The sequence below is a fragment of the Prosopis cineraria genome, unplaced genomic scaffold, assembly GCF_029017545.1.
Source record: "Prosopis cineraria cultivar Desert tree isolate PC_DT_omini unplaced genomic scaffold, ASM2901754v1 PC11, whole genome shotgun sequence".
In the NCBI taxonomy this organism is placed as follows: Eukaryota; Viridiplantae; Streptophyta; class Magnoliopsida; order Fabales; family Fabaceae; genus Prosopis; species Prosopis cineraria.
This window is the reverse complement of record NW_026555342.1, coordinates 16,463,820-16,478,155: the sequence shown is the minus strand read 5'-3', so window position 1 is coordinate 16,478,155 and position 14,336 is coordinate 16,463,820. Positions and strand designations below refer to the sequence as shown.

At 33.3% G+C, this 14,336-nt stretch overlaps 1 protein-coding gene across 2 annotated transcripts; it reads right to left on the bottom strand.

Annotated features, from left to right (window-relative positions):
• Nucleotides 1-2,149: 2,149 nt before the first annotated feature.
• LOC129285028 (uncharacterized) lies at nt 2,150-5,306 on the bottom strand. Of its 2 annotated transcripts, XM_054920573.1 has the most exons (3): nt 5,219-5,306; nt 5,014-5,069; nt 2,150-3,642 (listed from the first exon to the last, which is right to left on the bottom strand). In XM_054920573.1, exon 3 carries the CDS (start codon nt 3,622-3,624, stop codon nt 2,461-2,463), a length of 1,164 nt encoding a protein of 387 aa, XP_054776548.1. In that variant the 5' UTR covers nt 3,625-3,642; nt 5,014-5,069; nt 5,219-5,306; the 3' UTR covers nt 2,150-2,460. The 2 variants fall into 2 exon arrangements, with proteins under 2 accessions (XP_054776548.1, XP_054776549.1); XM_054920574.1 differs by lacking the exon at nt 5,219-5,306 and having other exon boundaries at nt 5,014-5,195.
• Between the last annotated feature and the right edge of the window lie 9,030 nt (nt 5,307-14,336).

Sequence of the window (14,336 nt, the reverse complement as noted above, 5' to 3'; positions counted from 1 at the left end):
GAGAATCTTACTATAGGCTCTAAAAAAGAAAAAACTGGACTGTAGATCCAAAAGCTTTTGTTGCAATTTTTTTTGAAGGTGAAAGTATAATTTTGCCCTTGTTAACTTAACGCACATAGGCATTTAGTTGATAATTCATGAATCTCATGTTATGCATTAATAGATATCATGTTGTATATTATCTGCATAACTTATACATTTCATAAAACCTATAATCAACTGGACTCACATGGATATTGTGTTAAAAATTTATGAACATTGTGTTGAAAATTTATAAATATCATGTTATGCACCCATGAATATTATATTGTATATACTCTGTGTGACTATTTTAATTAACCTACAGATCAATTGTATATGCATAAACATTGTGTTGAGTATTTATAAATACCGTATTGATAATTCATGAATATTATATTGTACTTCATGGATGAGAGTTTAGCACAAGTTCTAAATTTTTAAATCATATAAAGGCAAAATTGTACTTTTACTCTAAAAAGTTACAACAAAGGCCATTGGGCTTGTAGTGCATTATCATAATTTTCTAGGTCCAAAATGCAATTTTCTATCTTTTTAGGACATGCAGTGCGAGTCTTCCTTTTCTCGTAAACCTTTACATTACGTGCTCACAGTCACAGCTTCTTTGTTCTACATGTAAATATAGGTTAATACTTGATTTGCTTTGTGGTAAGATGTGTGTAACGCTTATTATAGTTAGAATTCCTAATGCATTATTAAGCTTGAGTAATAAGAGCATGTTTGGTTTCTGGTTTTATTTCTTATTTTTTTAAAAAAATTTGTAATATAATTGTTAAAATTATTTTTCAAAACAAAATAAAAAAATCCGTTTGCTCATGTTAATTTAAGAATTATTTTTATAATTAAAAATTAATCGATAATGATGGTTGCTGGTGACAACTTGTAATAATGATTGTTTAAGGTGACTATAATTTTTGATAAATCAAATATAATGTATTTTGAAAATAAAACAAATAGAATAACAACTTTAAGACGTTTTATTTTTTTGTTTTTATAAACAAAAAATGAAAAAAATTTTGAAAATAATTAAATTCAAAACATTTATTTAAATAAATACTTAAAATTTTTTATTTTTAAAAATAATTTTTTTAAGAACAAAAACCAAACAGGGCCGACAAGTTTTTGAAAAATATAATGACCATTTTATGTCATTATACTAGGTTTGATATTGTTAATTTGATTTCTGCTGTAATTTTCTTTTTTCAAAAATCATTAACATGGAATCTATAAATTAATATGTTAATGATAATAAAAGTTAAATGTTGGAACACCACACATACTGTTTTCAAGTCGAAGTAATTAATCTGAAATTTTACAAAAAAAAAAAAAAAAACTAACAACCCATCTTGATTACAGAATTCATCAAAAATTGAAAACCAAAACTAAACCAAAAAAAACAACATATATTATTAATTTCTTTCACCCTTCTTAAAAAAGCATACATGATTAATTAGGGTTAGGATTAGATCTCCATTGTTAGATTTCTTTTTGTTTTGTCATGCCTCTGATTATAAATTGAAAATGTTTTGAATTATCAGATGCTAAATTATCCAGGTTCTCTCTTCTCTAGCCCAAAAAAAAAAAAAGTTCTTCTCTTCTGCCTCGATTCACTTGGTTTATTTTGTTTTACTCGTATCATTCTACATCAAAATCACACTATTTATAAGTTAAAAAATAATAACAAATTTCAAATTTTATTAGAGTCGATAATTCAAACCAAGCCTAAATCTGCTGAAAAAAATAGTTAAAGCCAAATGTGACTATGAGTTTATTTTTAAAGGGTATAATATTTCAAACCTGATCTGAATAAACTAGCCCAAATTGAGCTTAGTTGTTGAAATTACTGGCTTTATCTGCATGTAAAGTCGATAATTTAGGCCAAATTCAATAGACTAGCCCAATCCTATTTGAAAAAGGTTAAAATCAAACTTAATTATATGAGTTTTTTTTAAAAGGTAAGATACTTTAAATTTAATTTAAATTAAGCTCGTCTCTAATTTTGCCCGACCCACCTGAATTATTGACTCTAGATTTTATACAAATTAAGCAATCCCATCCTCGTTATAAGTACCTGTCAAAACCAAAAACACGCATAATATGGTATTTATCATTACATGCTGGGGAAAATACAAACTGTATATTTATAAGAAGCAACAATGTAGAAGGTACATTGGATTACTGACAGAACACTCTTACATTACACGAAATGTCTCCATTACATTTTTCGTCCATTGCAAATTCAAATTGTTCAGATTAAATTTTAATGATACAGATTAATTGGTACTTTTAATTATCATATCTAAAATATCAAATTCCATCTAACGGTTCAGATTTGCGAAGTTCCCTCCACTGCTAGTCCAATCTGACCTGGCCAACGGTAAGCATCTTCTGTCTATCCTAAAGATCAAATGAAAATCCAAATTACCAAGACATTAGACTAATGGTATGAAGACCAAAATCAAATGAACCTTCTTCAAAGGCACCGTTAAATAAACCTTCCGGGATCACATCAATCTCTCTGGCTTCACATGTCTCGACATTATAACTGTAAAGAGATGCCTTCAACGGGGGATCAATTATTAATTTGAAAATCAGTTCTTGGTTTATCCACACACCAAAAGACTCGGAAAAATTGGTAGCTTCTTCAGCGTCATCATCCCTTGGATAATTATAATAATCATCCAAGATTCCCATCTGATGATACAGTCTCCATTTTCCAGAATCAGCATCAAATATGTGTATTTTATATCCTTTTGCACCCAGAAAGACAATGGAAGCCAGACGATTCTCAATCTTGAAGAACTGTGTACACCATTCGTGATGTTTTCGTGGAAGCAAATACTTTCTAAATGTTTCCTTGTCAACATCCATCACAATTACATGGTCCTGTGTGATCCAGTACAGATCATTGCCTCCACAGTAAATAGGGGTGCATCTAAACTCAAAATCACCGGGTTCCGAAGCAAATCTAGTCCAAGAAGTATCTTTCCCAAGTCTTAGAACATGCCAATGGCTATAACAAACTTCAGACTGAGTTTGGACAAGAGAAGCAAACAATTTGAATTTGCCAGTGTGAGGAACACGTACAATGGCGACTGGAGGGCAATCCAGATTAGAACTTAGTACTTTAGGGACATTTAGAGTCTGCATGGTAACAGGGTTTACAATATGAAGCTCTACTGTGTCTTTCTGGGAAAACAGTATCAATCCATCACAACTATTCAAATATCGCCCAGGGAATCGAAGTCTTAAAGCTGTGACGCCATACTCTCCATTGTCCTTGACCTCCAAGAAATGGGCACCATATGGATGCCTTGTGCTTTGCAGGAAAATTCCAGGTTTTGCACGAAGGAGGTGTGTCTGAATAAAATCAGACCTATGGATCATAGCAGCCCAAGATTTGCAAGTAAATCTTGCACTGTTATGGAGCCAATCAGCTGGAAGCCTAGTCAGGATATTAAACATGACATCTTCAGGGAGAGACCCTGAAGATTTATTGTTTTGGATCTTGCTCTGAGATTCTGAGCAACTGCTGCTGCCACCACCGCAATCCTTCCCCCCATCATCTTTCTTCTCCCTATCCATTTTCAGCCGTTTGTACAACTATAATAACAAAAATATTTGTTGTTTGAATTTGAGCTAAATTTCAAGATAGTTCCACTGTCACAAGAATAATTGCCTTGTCTATCTATAACACACAAACAGAGAGAGATTCTTGTTGACTTCAACTGATTATAACTTTATTTTGAAATTGAAGTTGCAAGGTGCCTTCCGGATTGGTAACAAACTGGCCCTACAGCTATTACCACTGAATATGAATTTAGATTATAAAGCAAAAAAGGTAGACAAAACCTGGAATATTGTAACTGGTTAATGGAGACAGTGCAAGCATCAGTAAAGACAAGGAGCCATCACGTATGAAGTGTTCTCTAGCCTCACATTCAATCTAATGCATTAGTGACTTTTCCTTTGTATTGCACTTCTAGAAACTAGCGTCTACAGTTTCATTCAAACTCCTAGTTTATAACTGTTGAAATGAAGATATTTCCCAAGGCTTTTGGGATATTGTTGAGAAAGAAGTTACTGTCCAATATATCCCCACTCCATGTGCGACAGGGCAAGAAATGTTGCCAAGGAAATAGAAATTAATCATTCAGCACTCCATCACATTCAGGCATATGCATCTTCAACCAAAAAAAAGTGGAACGCCTTGTATTTTTTTTCCCCCTTTTAAAAAGAAGCTATTGGAGACACAATATTAGCATATTTCGGCAACAGTATAAGGCGATAACTTGCTAGAAACTATTAAAGGAAGGCTAAAATATCAGCATCAATATCAAAACTTATAGGACGTCCTACTATTCATATACAATGAATAATACAACCCACTCCAGACTTTGTATGAAGAGCATAGCCCATAATCTAGTTCTTGTTCAAATGGCATCCAACTCTAAGGGAGGTTCCTTGGATACAGAACTGGTGACAGAGAGAAAATTTTGGAAGAAAAAAAATGTTATAAAAATAAAGAGAAGAAGAAGGTGGAAGGCAAAAAATCCCCCATCTTATTTTGCAAAAAGACAATGTTGTTGCTGAATGAAATATATAAGGATGGTAGACATCACTCTCAAACCTATCAGAAATTCAAACCTCTTCAGACAGATTTTTGATCTAAAAATATTACAAGGGTAATAACTGAAAATTGCCCAATTAACCAGATGAAGAAAATAACTATATTTTCCGAGATTCCACAACAAAAGTGGAGGGTACTTTGTGGAAATTTTATACACTATATGACAAGCGATTAAACGATTTTCAAATTAAACGAACAGTTAGATCGGGAAATTCAGTCAGTAGATACAAGAAATCGCAATATACCATGGTTAATATCGACAAAAGCATCCGAACGCAGGTAAAACGAGAAGTATACAATACAAAAACGAAAATCTAGGCAGAAATGCATATACAGATACTAACCGATGCAGGATCATTGAAAAGGGGGGAAAACAAAAATCAGAAATTCAACCGTAGTCCTGTGAATCAGTGAATAAACGAAACATTGAAGTTAACTTGAGAGAGTATTAAAAAAAAAAAAGGAAGTTAGTTTGAGAGACGATACAGAAAATTTAAACGAAAAAGGAACAAGCAAAAACCGGAGAACGAAATAGGAAAGGAGTGGAACCTTCTGATTTGTTACTGAGAATGCCTCCCTCCGAGAAGGGATCCTGAAATTTTGATTCCAAAGAATCGACAGCAGTACATAATTAGATTTTTTTTTTATAAAAAAAGATTTTTTTTTTTGAATTAATTTGGTCTCTACTACATCTTCCACAAGTTGGGGACTATTTTTAACATTTTTATTATTTTTTTAATTTATCACAGTAATCTTATTATTATTATTATTATTTTGTTACAAAGATATTAAAAACCCCAAAATCAAACCAGGCTGATTTGGTTTAGAGTACTGGGCTTTTACACTAGAACCTAAGACAACAATAAGCTCAAGAACATAACAACTAGGAGTAGAAAATTCTAAAAAGACCCGTGAACCCGTGATGGTGCTGCATCAAACATGAACGCACTTGTTTTGTTGATTATCTCATATTTGAGAAATCTCTGTTCCGTTATCCACATAATCCAACTTAATTTATCAACAGTCATCTGTCATACACTGCTACAAAAAAACATTTTTACTATCCTAATTTACATTCTATTTTACAAGTTAGATTTAAAAAGAATACAATCCACATCACCCAAGTAAAAAGAGGATGTGGATTGAAAAAAATTTATTTTAACAAAAAAATTTTAATAAGCCACATCTCCTTAATTCTTGAGGGGATGTGGCTTTATCAGAATTCAAGTCCCCCACTCATGAGGGATGTGGCTTCTTCAGAATCCACGTCCCCCATTAAGGAGAGGGACGTGGCTTGTGAAGAAGCCACGTCCCCCTTAGCTTCTAATAGAGCCAGCTAGCTTCTGCAGAAGCCACGTCCCCTTGTAGAGGGGGACGTAGCTTCATGGTAGAAGCCACGTCCCTCTCCTCTTTGGGGGACGTGGCTTCCTAAGAAGCCATGTCCCTCATTTTGTGTGGGATGTGGCTTCCCTAGAGAGGAGAGGGACGTAGATTCTCAAATCCATGTCCCTCTTTTCTTTGGGGGACGTGTATTCTCTTTTTTCACTCAATTTTTCAGCTCCGTGCCGGTTAAATTTTTTAAAAGAACACTCAAAGTCTGTTATGCCTGCCTTCATCTCCAATCAGAGTATTATCTTTTTGCCTTTTGGTCTTAGCCAAGCTTCTTCATCTAGTCTTTCTACTGCTTAGCCAAGCTTCTTGGTCTCATCTTTCTACTGCCCTCTCTGTGACTGTCTTTCTTAGCTTCTTTGCCTCTCGGTGCTTCTCAGCTTCTCGGCTAGCAAGAACAGTTGCTTTGCTTCTCGGTGCTTCTCATTTCTCACCAAAATTTTGATTAGTGTTTTTATTCATGGTACTTTCCTGAATTACAGTCATGTTGAGGAGTTAGTTCGATTACCACAATGCTTTTACTCAAAAGGCAAGAATAAAGTTTGAACTCGGGGGAATTGTGAACGATGAAAAACATGAATTTTTCAGCTAACCCACCGTTTTGTTCTGTTTTGTTAGAAAAGGAAGTCTGTAGGACAATCAGATTTTTTAGATTTCCTTCGTTTTCTTTTAAATCGTGAGTATCAATAGAATTTCATCCTTGTATAAATATTATTATTCAAGCTTAACTTGGACATCTTTATGCCTGCATTCATGTTGAACATGTTATATAAATGTTCTTTTCTTGTCTACTTGTTGAAAAGCTCGACATTGAGACCGCATTCTCTGAAATAGTCATTTGGGTTTAGACTATTGCATATAATCTATCTGATTGTGGTTTTATTGATGTGGTCAGTGGTTGTTAAAGACAAATCATATTCCTATCTCATGTATATATAATAGTTCTTATAAGCTGGGTGACTTGTAAACTCATAGCTTTGTTATTGAGTTGCTCTGTTGCATGCTTTCTTGGATTGTTGGGTAACATGGTTGGACTTCATATGATTTTAATCTTGTTTTAATAATGTCTAACAAGATTATTTAAAACTCAGCTCCTGGTTGAAAGTAAAATCAGGACCTAAAGATGCATAATGAGAATTAATTATTGCTTCTGAATAAACTTTCTATTTGGAGTTGCCCCAACGAAACACCAAGCAAAGGAAATAAAAAATATATACCAACAAGCTATGTATACGGTTAGATTAGACCCAACAATACCATCTAATCCAGTTAATTGATATGACTTGGAAGGACCAAGGTTTAAAAAAATAAATGTACAAAAATATCCTATCCCATAACTTTGTTGTAAATTTTGGAAACTTAATCATAAATCCTAGAATTTCAGTTGTAAAAATTGAAAAATTAGTTGTAGATACTAAATTCTGAAAACTCTATAAATTATAAAATTTATTTATAAATCCTGGTATCTCAGTTGTAAAAATCAGAAGATTAATTACAAATCAATTGCAGACTGGTAGAAGATTTAAAAATTTGAAAGCCTAGTTGAAAAAGTGAAATTCATAGCTCCAAATTGTGAAAGCTTCGTTGAAAAATACTGAAAAATACTGACCTTGATACAAGAAGATTTTAAGCTTATGAAAAATACTGAAAATTTTCCAATCTTTTGAACTCATTGTCTAGTACAAAAATTTAGTTGTTGGAACCCTAGGATTTATAAGGACTAGGGCAGACTTCAAGGTTTAAAAAGAACTTCTAAATATACTTATAAATTACCGTTCTTTTTCATTAGGAGCAAGATCTGAACCCACGCCTTTATAGAATATGAGATTGGTCCTTAGCTTGTGTGGACCAGCATTTATTGGCACTTGATGAGCTTCCTTTGGTCACTCATAAGTTGTCGAGTAAATAGTTCCAAATTCAGCTGGTAATTGAGATTCTTGAAGCCTGAAATTCTTAATACAATCTTATCTGTGAATCTTATATTTAGGAAAGTAAATTTTTGTGCTCATTTTCTGGTTAAATTTGCTCGGGACAAAGTAGGAGAGTATTTATCTTTTGATTAACCCTCACCTTTTTATTTAAAAGTGGTGTATGATAATAATGAGACTCCTATTTAATTATTTTTATAAATTTTGTTAACTCTTATTCTCAACTGTAATTCAAAAAAAATTGTGAGTATCAATATTAATATCAACCCATAAAAGTATAAGAAAAAAAAATCTTTACAAAATATTCTACAGGAGAAATTATGAATGATACCACTAATTTGTTAATTTTTGTGCAATGTACAAAGACCAAGTTTTAGTTAGTTACACAATCATAAAATTAGTGCAAATCAGACCCTTAATATTTTATATGCTACTCTCCAATACTCAATATTGTTTTCAATTTAATTTGTCCTATCTTCCTTAATTAATTAAAAAAATTACATCAAATAACTAACGCATCTATTAGACTATTACACAACTCTAGTCCAAATTAACCTCAATCTATGCATATTTTGTCATAATTCATGTTGTTTTATTAGAAGTTTATTTTACACACAAAGATTTCTATCTTCATGCAAGTAAGATAGTGAATTGTTAATTTGATAGACTTTGTGATAATTTATTAGGTAAAAAAAGAATGGATCATAGTTGGATAAATGCTAGTAGAATGACTGAGGAGTATGAGAATAGTGTGGACTAATTTCTTGAATTTGCTAGGAAAAATGGTCCTAGAAAAAATGGAAAGTATTGTTATCCTTGTATCAACTGTATGAATAAGATTGAATTGGGTATTGATGAAATAAAAGAACATTTAATTTGTGACGGGATAAATTTGAGGTATACAAGATGGGTATGGTATGGGGAGGCAGGAACAACTTTTATGTCCTAAAATGAGCGAATTGTGAATGACTGGGATGATAGAATAGAGGATATAATTCGTGATGTTGGGATGACGTTATTTGCACAATCACATGCATATGACAACTTGCGTAGTAGTGCAGAGAAACCCTTATACCCGAGGTGTACTAATTTTACGCTTTTGACAGCTGTATTGGGATTGGTGAATTTAAAGTCAAGAAGTGGGTGGACCGATTCGAGTTTTATGGAGTTACTTGAATTCTTGAGTAAAATGCTTCTAGCTCATAATTTACTTCCAAAACATATGTATGAGGCAAAAAAAATCCTGTGTCCAATGGGTATGGATTATAGGAGGATACATGCTTGTCCTAATGATTGCATACTATATAGAAATGAGTATGAAGGGCTACACAAGTGTCCTAAATGCGGGACTTTATGGTACAAAGTGAAGAAGACCGATGATGTTGATCATGGTGATGAGATCATAACTAAAGGGCCTCTTGTGAAGGTGATGTGGTATCTTTCAATAATACCACAGTTTCAACATTTTTTTGCTAATCCAATAGAAGCAAAGAATTTGAGATGGTATTTTGATGAGAAACTATCTGATGGGAAACTTTGACACCCGACTGATTCTCCTCAATGGAAGGCAATAGATCACATATTTCCTCAATTTGGAAACGATCCAAGAAACCTTCGGCTTGGACTCTGTATGAATGAAATCAACCCATATGGCAATCTTAGTAGCACACACAGTGCATGGCCAGTTTTGTTAGGTATTTACAACCTACCTCCTTAGTTGTGTATGAAGCGTAAGTACATAATGTTGTCTTTAATGATTTTAGAACTAAAACAACCAGGAAACAATATTGATATTTTCTTGGCCCCTTTGATTGAGGATTTAAAAATGCTATAGGAGGAAGTTGTTGATGTATTTGATGCTTATAAGCAAGAGCACTTCAAGTTGCGTGCCATGATTTTTACAACAATAAATGACTTTCCTGCATATGGAAACTTGTCAGGATATAATGTTAAAGGCCATAATGCATGTCTTATATGTGAAGAAGGCACACACTACCACCAACTTAAGCATGGAAGAAAAACAGTCTACCTTGGTCATCGAAGATTTCTTGATCGGTATCATCCTTACCGTAGGTTGAAGAAGGCTTTTAATAGCTCACAGGAGTATGAAATGGCTCCAAAGGCCTTAACTGAAGACCAAGTTTATCAGCATGTGGAAGGAATCAATGTCATTTTCGGTAAGAATAAAAGGAATGAAAGTGAGAAGAATTTGTGGAAAAAGAGGTCTATTTTTTTTATCTTCGATATTGGCGGAGTTTAGATGTGAGGCATAGTCTTGACGTGATGCATGTGGAGAAAAATATGTGTGATAGTCTTATTAGTATGCTTTTACACATAAGTGGCAAGACTAAGGATGGAATAAATGCTAGACTTGATTTAGCTGAATTGGGAATAAGAAAATACTTACATGCACAACAAAAAGAGGGGAAGAAAGCTTATTTAACCCTAGTAGCGCACACATTATCTAAAGAGGAGAAAAGAAGTTTATGTGGATGTTTGCATGCTATTAAAGTGCCACAAGGGTATTCTTCTAATATTAGAAAACTTGTTTCGATAAGTGATTTGAAGTTACTAGGCATGAAGTCTCATGACTGCTATGTGTTGATGCAGTAACTTTTACCAGTGACTATTTAAGGGATTATGAAAGATGATGTGAGACACACGATAACTAGATTGTGTATGTTCTTGAACGCTATATGCAGCAAAGTTATAGATCCTGACAAGTTAGATGAATTAGAAAATGAGGGTTATATTATTTTATGTCAATTAGAAATGCACTTTGCTCCAGCATTTTTTGACATTATGGTGCATTTAATAGTTCATTTGGTTACAGAAGTAAGACTTTGTGGTCTTGTTTATCTTAGATGGATGTACCCATTCGAGTGATACATGAAAATTCTAAAAGGGTATTCTAAAAATCCATACAGGCCTGAAGCATCAATTGTTGAAAGATATATGGCGAAAGAGGCTGTTGAATTTTGTACTACATATCTAAAAGGATTGAAGGCTGTTGGGGTTCCTCAAACTCGGCATGAGGGGACAAGACTTGCTGGTAAGGAAACACGGGGGGTCAGAGTGAAGTGTATGTCTCATGAAGAAGTCTTACAAGCACATTTGTACATCTTGAATAATACGGAAGAAGTTCAACCTTATTTGGATGCTCATAAAAAGTTGTTGAAAGACAAATACCCAAGAAAGAATGAAATGCAACTAGCTAATGAGCATAATAAGACTTTCAAAAAATGGTTCAAGGAAAAAGTTATGAATGAGAATAATGTGTCTGATACAATAATGTGGTTAGCTGAGGGACCTCGTTTTGAGGTCGTGTGCTGGGGTGGGTATGATATAAATGGATATTCTTTCTATACAAAAGCCTAAGATGATAAAAGTACCATGCAAAATAGAGGGGTAATGGTAGAAGTGGAAGCCCAGCATTTTTCTAGTTTAAAATATAATAACCCATTATTGGCATGCACTGACTATTATGGAGTGGTTGATGAGATATGGGAGGTGAATTACACTAAATTCAAAGTACCTGTTTTCAAATGCAGGTAGGTTCACTTTAATGCTATTAAAGTAGATAAGGAATTTGGGTTTATTTTAGTTGATCTCAAGAGGCTTGGTTTTAAAGAGGAGCCCTTCATTTTAGCAAGTCAGGCAAAACAAGTTTTTTATGACATTGATCTAGTGAATAAATAGCGTTCTATTGTACTACCAGGAAAAAAACAAATTATTAATGTAGGGGATGATGACTCAACTTTTAACCTTGATGAAACCCCGCCTTTCACTACAAATCTACCTAGATCAATTGAAGTAGATTTGGTTGATGATGAATATGCAATTAGAGATGATCATTGTGAAGGAATTTGGGAGAATGAATAAAGTAAGAATTACTTAATAAAACATTAAATTAATTGATTCTTTACATTCATATATTTGTTTCATTTATTTATTTCTATATATTTAATTATAATGCAAGTTACTTATATTATTTTCTAATCTTAACAGGTACATGGAGGGTTCTGATGAAGATGTAATTGACACAAAAAGCACAACTTACAAGAAAAGAGGTAGAGGAAATACAAAATTGAAGGAGCTGGCACTACGTCAGGGTACTATAGAGAGAGTGCATTTAGAGTTTGGTGGTGGTAAAAGACCACTTGGTCCAGAAGGGGACAAGTTTGTAAGTTATATAGGTCTCATAGCTTGGAGTAAAGTTGGGATCTTGTATCATAATTGGCAAGAAGTACCAGAAGCTACGAAGGACATGATTTGGAGTGATATTTTGGTATGCATATTTTTCTATTTTTTATTATTTTAATTATATTAGATACCATTATCTTACTTTATAATTATGACATATTGCAGCTTACTTATGATATCCCTTCTACCGATGAGATAAAGAGGTACTAGCTTCAGCAAGTTCGTGATTGGTGGAAAGATTTCAAGTCATCACTTTCAGGGAATACATTCAAGAAGCAAAGAAGAAGAACAATCCATGTTTGGAATATAATTTCATTGATGAAGACACTTGGAGAGAATTTGTGAGGTCACGAGATGATCTTAAATTTTAAGTAAATTTTGATATAATTAATAACTTAGTTTATTTTTGTTTAGTTTACAACTAACTTTATTTTTATTTTATTATAGGAATTAAGTGTTGCAAATAAAGGGAGACAGTCCAAAAATAAATATCAGCATTACTTGTCTCGGGGGGGATATAGGAAGCTGGACCAAAAAACTTAGGGAAGTTGATTTGAAGCAATTGGAGGAAGCTGCAAAATCTGACCTTAGTATTGTTGTTGATCCCATAGATCCTCCAACTCGACAAAGGAAATGGAAAGAAGCCAGAATCAAGAAAGGCCAATATATTACTCCGGAGACTGCTGAAGTTGCTCAACGGATTGTAAGTAATTGTACTAACTAGATTCAATTTTAGATTTCGTATCTTTTAAGATAAATTCATTAATTAAATATTGCAGGATTTACTTGAGGAACAAGCTTCCCAAGGATCATTTCAATCTACTGGAAGAATGGATATCTTGGCATCAGCAATTGGAACGCTAGATTATTCTGGTCGTGTTAGGGGGTAGGAAAAGGAGTTGGTCTGAAGGAGTATTTCGGACCAATTTCACGAGGCTCATCAGGAGTTGCATCAAGAGCTGAGCTTGATGATCTTCTGGCAAAGGTTAAAGATGAATGTGCTTGAAAGTATGAGCAGGATAATTTGCTACTCCGTGAGCAGATTCTTCAAGAGGTTAGATCTATGGTCACCAACATGGGAACAGTACACAATTACCTTTAATTAGTTTAATTATTCAATTTTGTTTATTTTATTTTATTTTCTTTCATTGTGTTTACTTATTTCTCCAGACTTCTCCCGTGCTTCAAAGTACTAAAGATAGCTGTAATCCACCAGAGATGGCACTACATGCCTCTAGCCCCTTAGTAGAAGAGGAACATGTTTGTTTTCTTTATTTGGATAATCCTTGGAAGAGGATTGTTGGTTCAGCACGGCTATATATGCTCACAGAAACAATCCATAACATGAGTATTTTGGATGATCAAGTGAAGGTGACGGTTGAGGTTGTTCTTGAGCCAAATGTGAATGTGCCATTCCTTACTGATGAGATTGAAAAATTAGGTGAAGCATTGGGACAATTCATTTTATGGTATAAAAGACTTATTGACATAGAGATAACAATTCCAATGGTAGAAAAACTCTTCATTATTCTTTGATTCTCTCTTTTGATTACTTATATAACTTTTATTCATTTCATATTTTATTAGGATTTTGATGAGGTTGAGGACTGTTCTGCTTTCTTACAATTACATGAATTTTTTAAGGCAATGACAAAGCCTATCAATTTGACAATGCCTAAAGGAATTGTGGGTATAGACAAGTCATATCCTTTTGTAATGGACAAGAAAGACATCTTGAAATTCTTGTTGCTAAGGGAGTTGGATATTTCATGGGCTATGCTATCTATCTTATAATTTTATTACCTCTTATTCTATCTCGTTTGTATTTATTTTAATTTATACGCAATAATTTTTGTGTCATTCTATTAATAGGTTTCTTAGTAGTCTTTATACTAGGCCACGGAAAGATCAATTTGGATTTTTATGTCCAGCTTCTTTGACATTGGCCCACAATGATATCAGTGATAGGATGAGATACGTGGGCAATACTATTTCAGAAACAAAATTGCCTTGTTATCTGGCTCCAATTCTTGAAGGGTAAGTTCTTTTATATTCATTTATATATATATTTATTTTGATAATCTTTTTTATGCTTTCATGTATTGATTTCTTTTGTCTCTTTGTAGTTACCATTGGTTCCTTTGTGT

Excerpts from the sequence above, each read along its gene's own strand:
- LOC129285028 (XM_054920573.1), bottom strand. The coding sequence starts at position 3,624 with ATGGATAGGGAGAAGAAAGATGATGGGGGGAAGGATTGCGGTGGTGGC.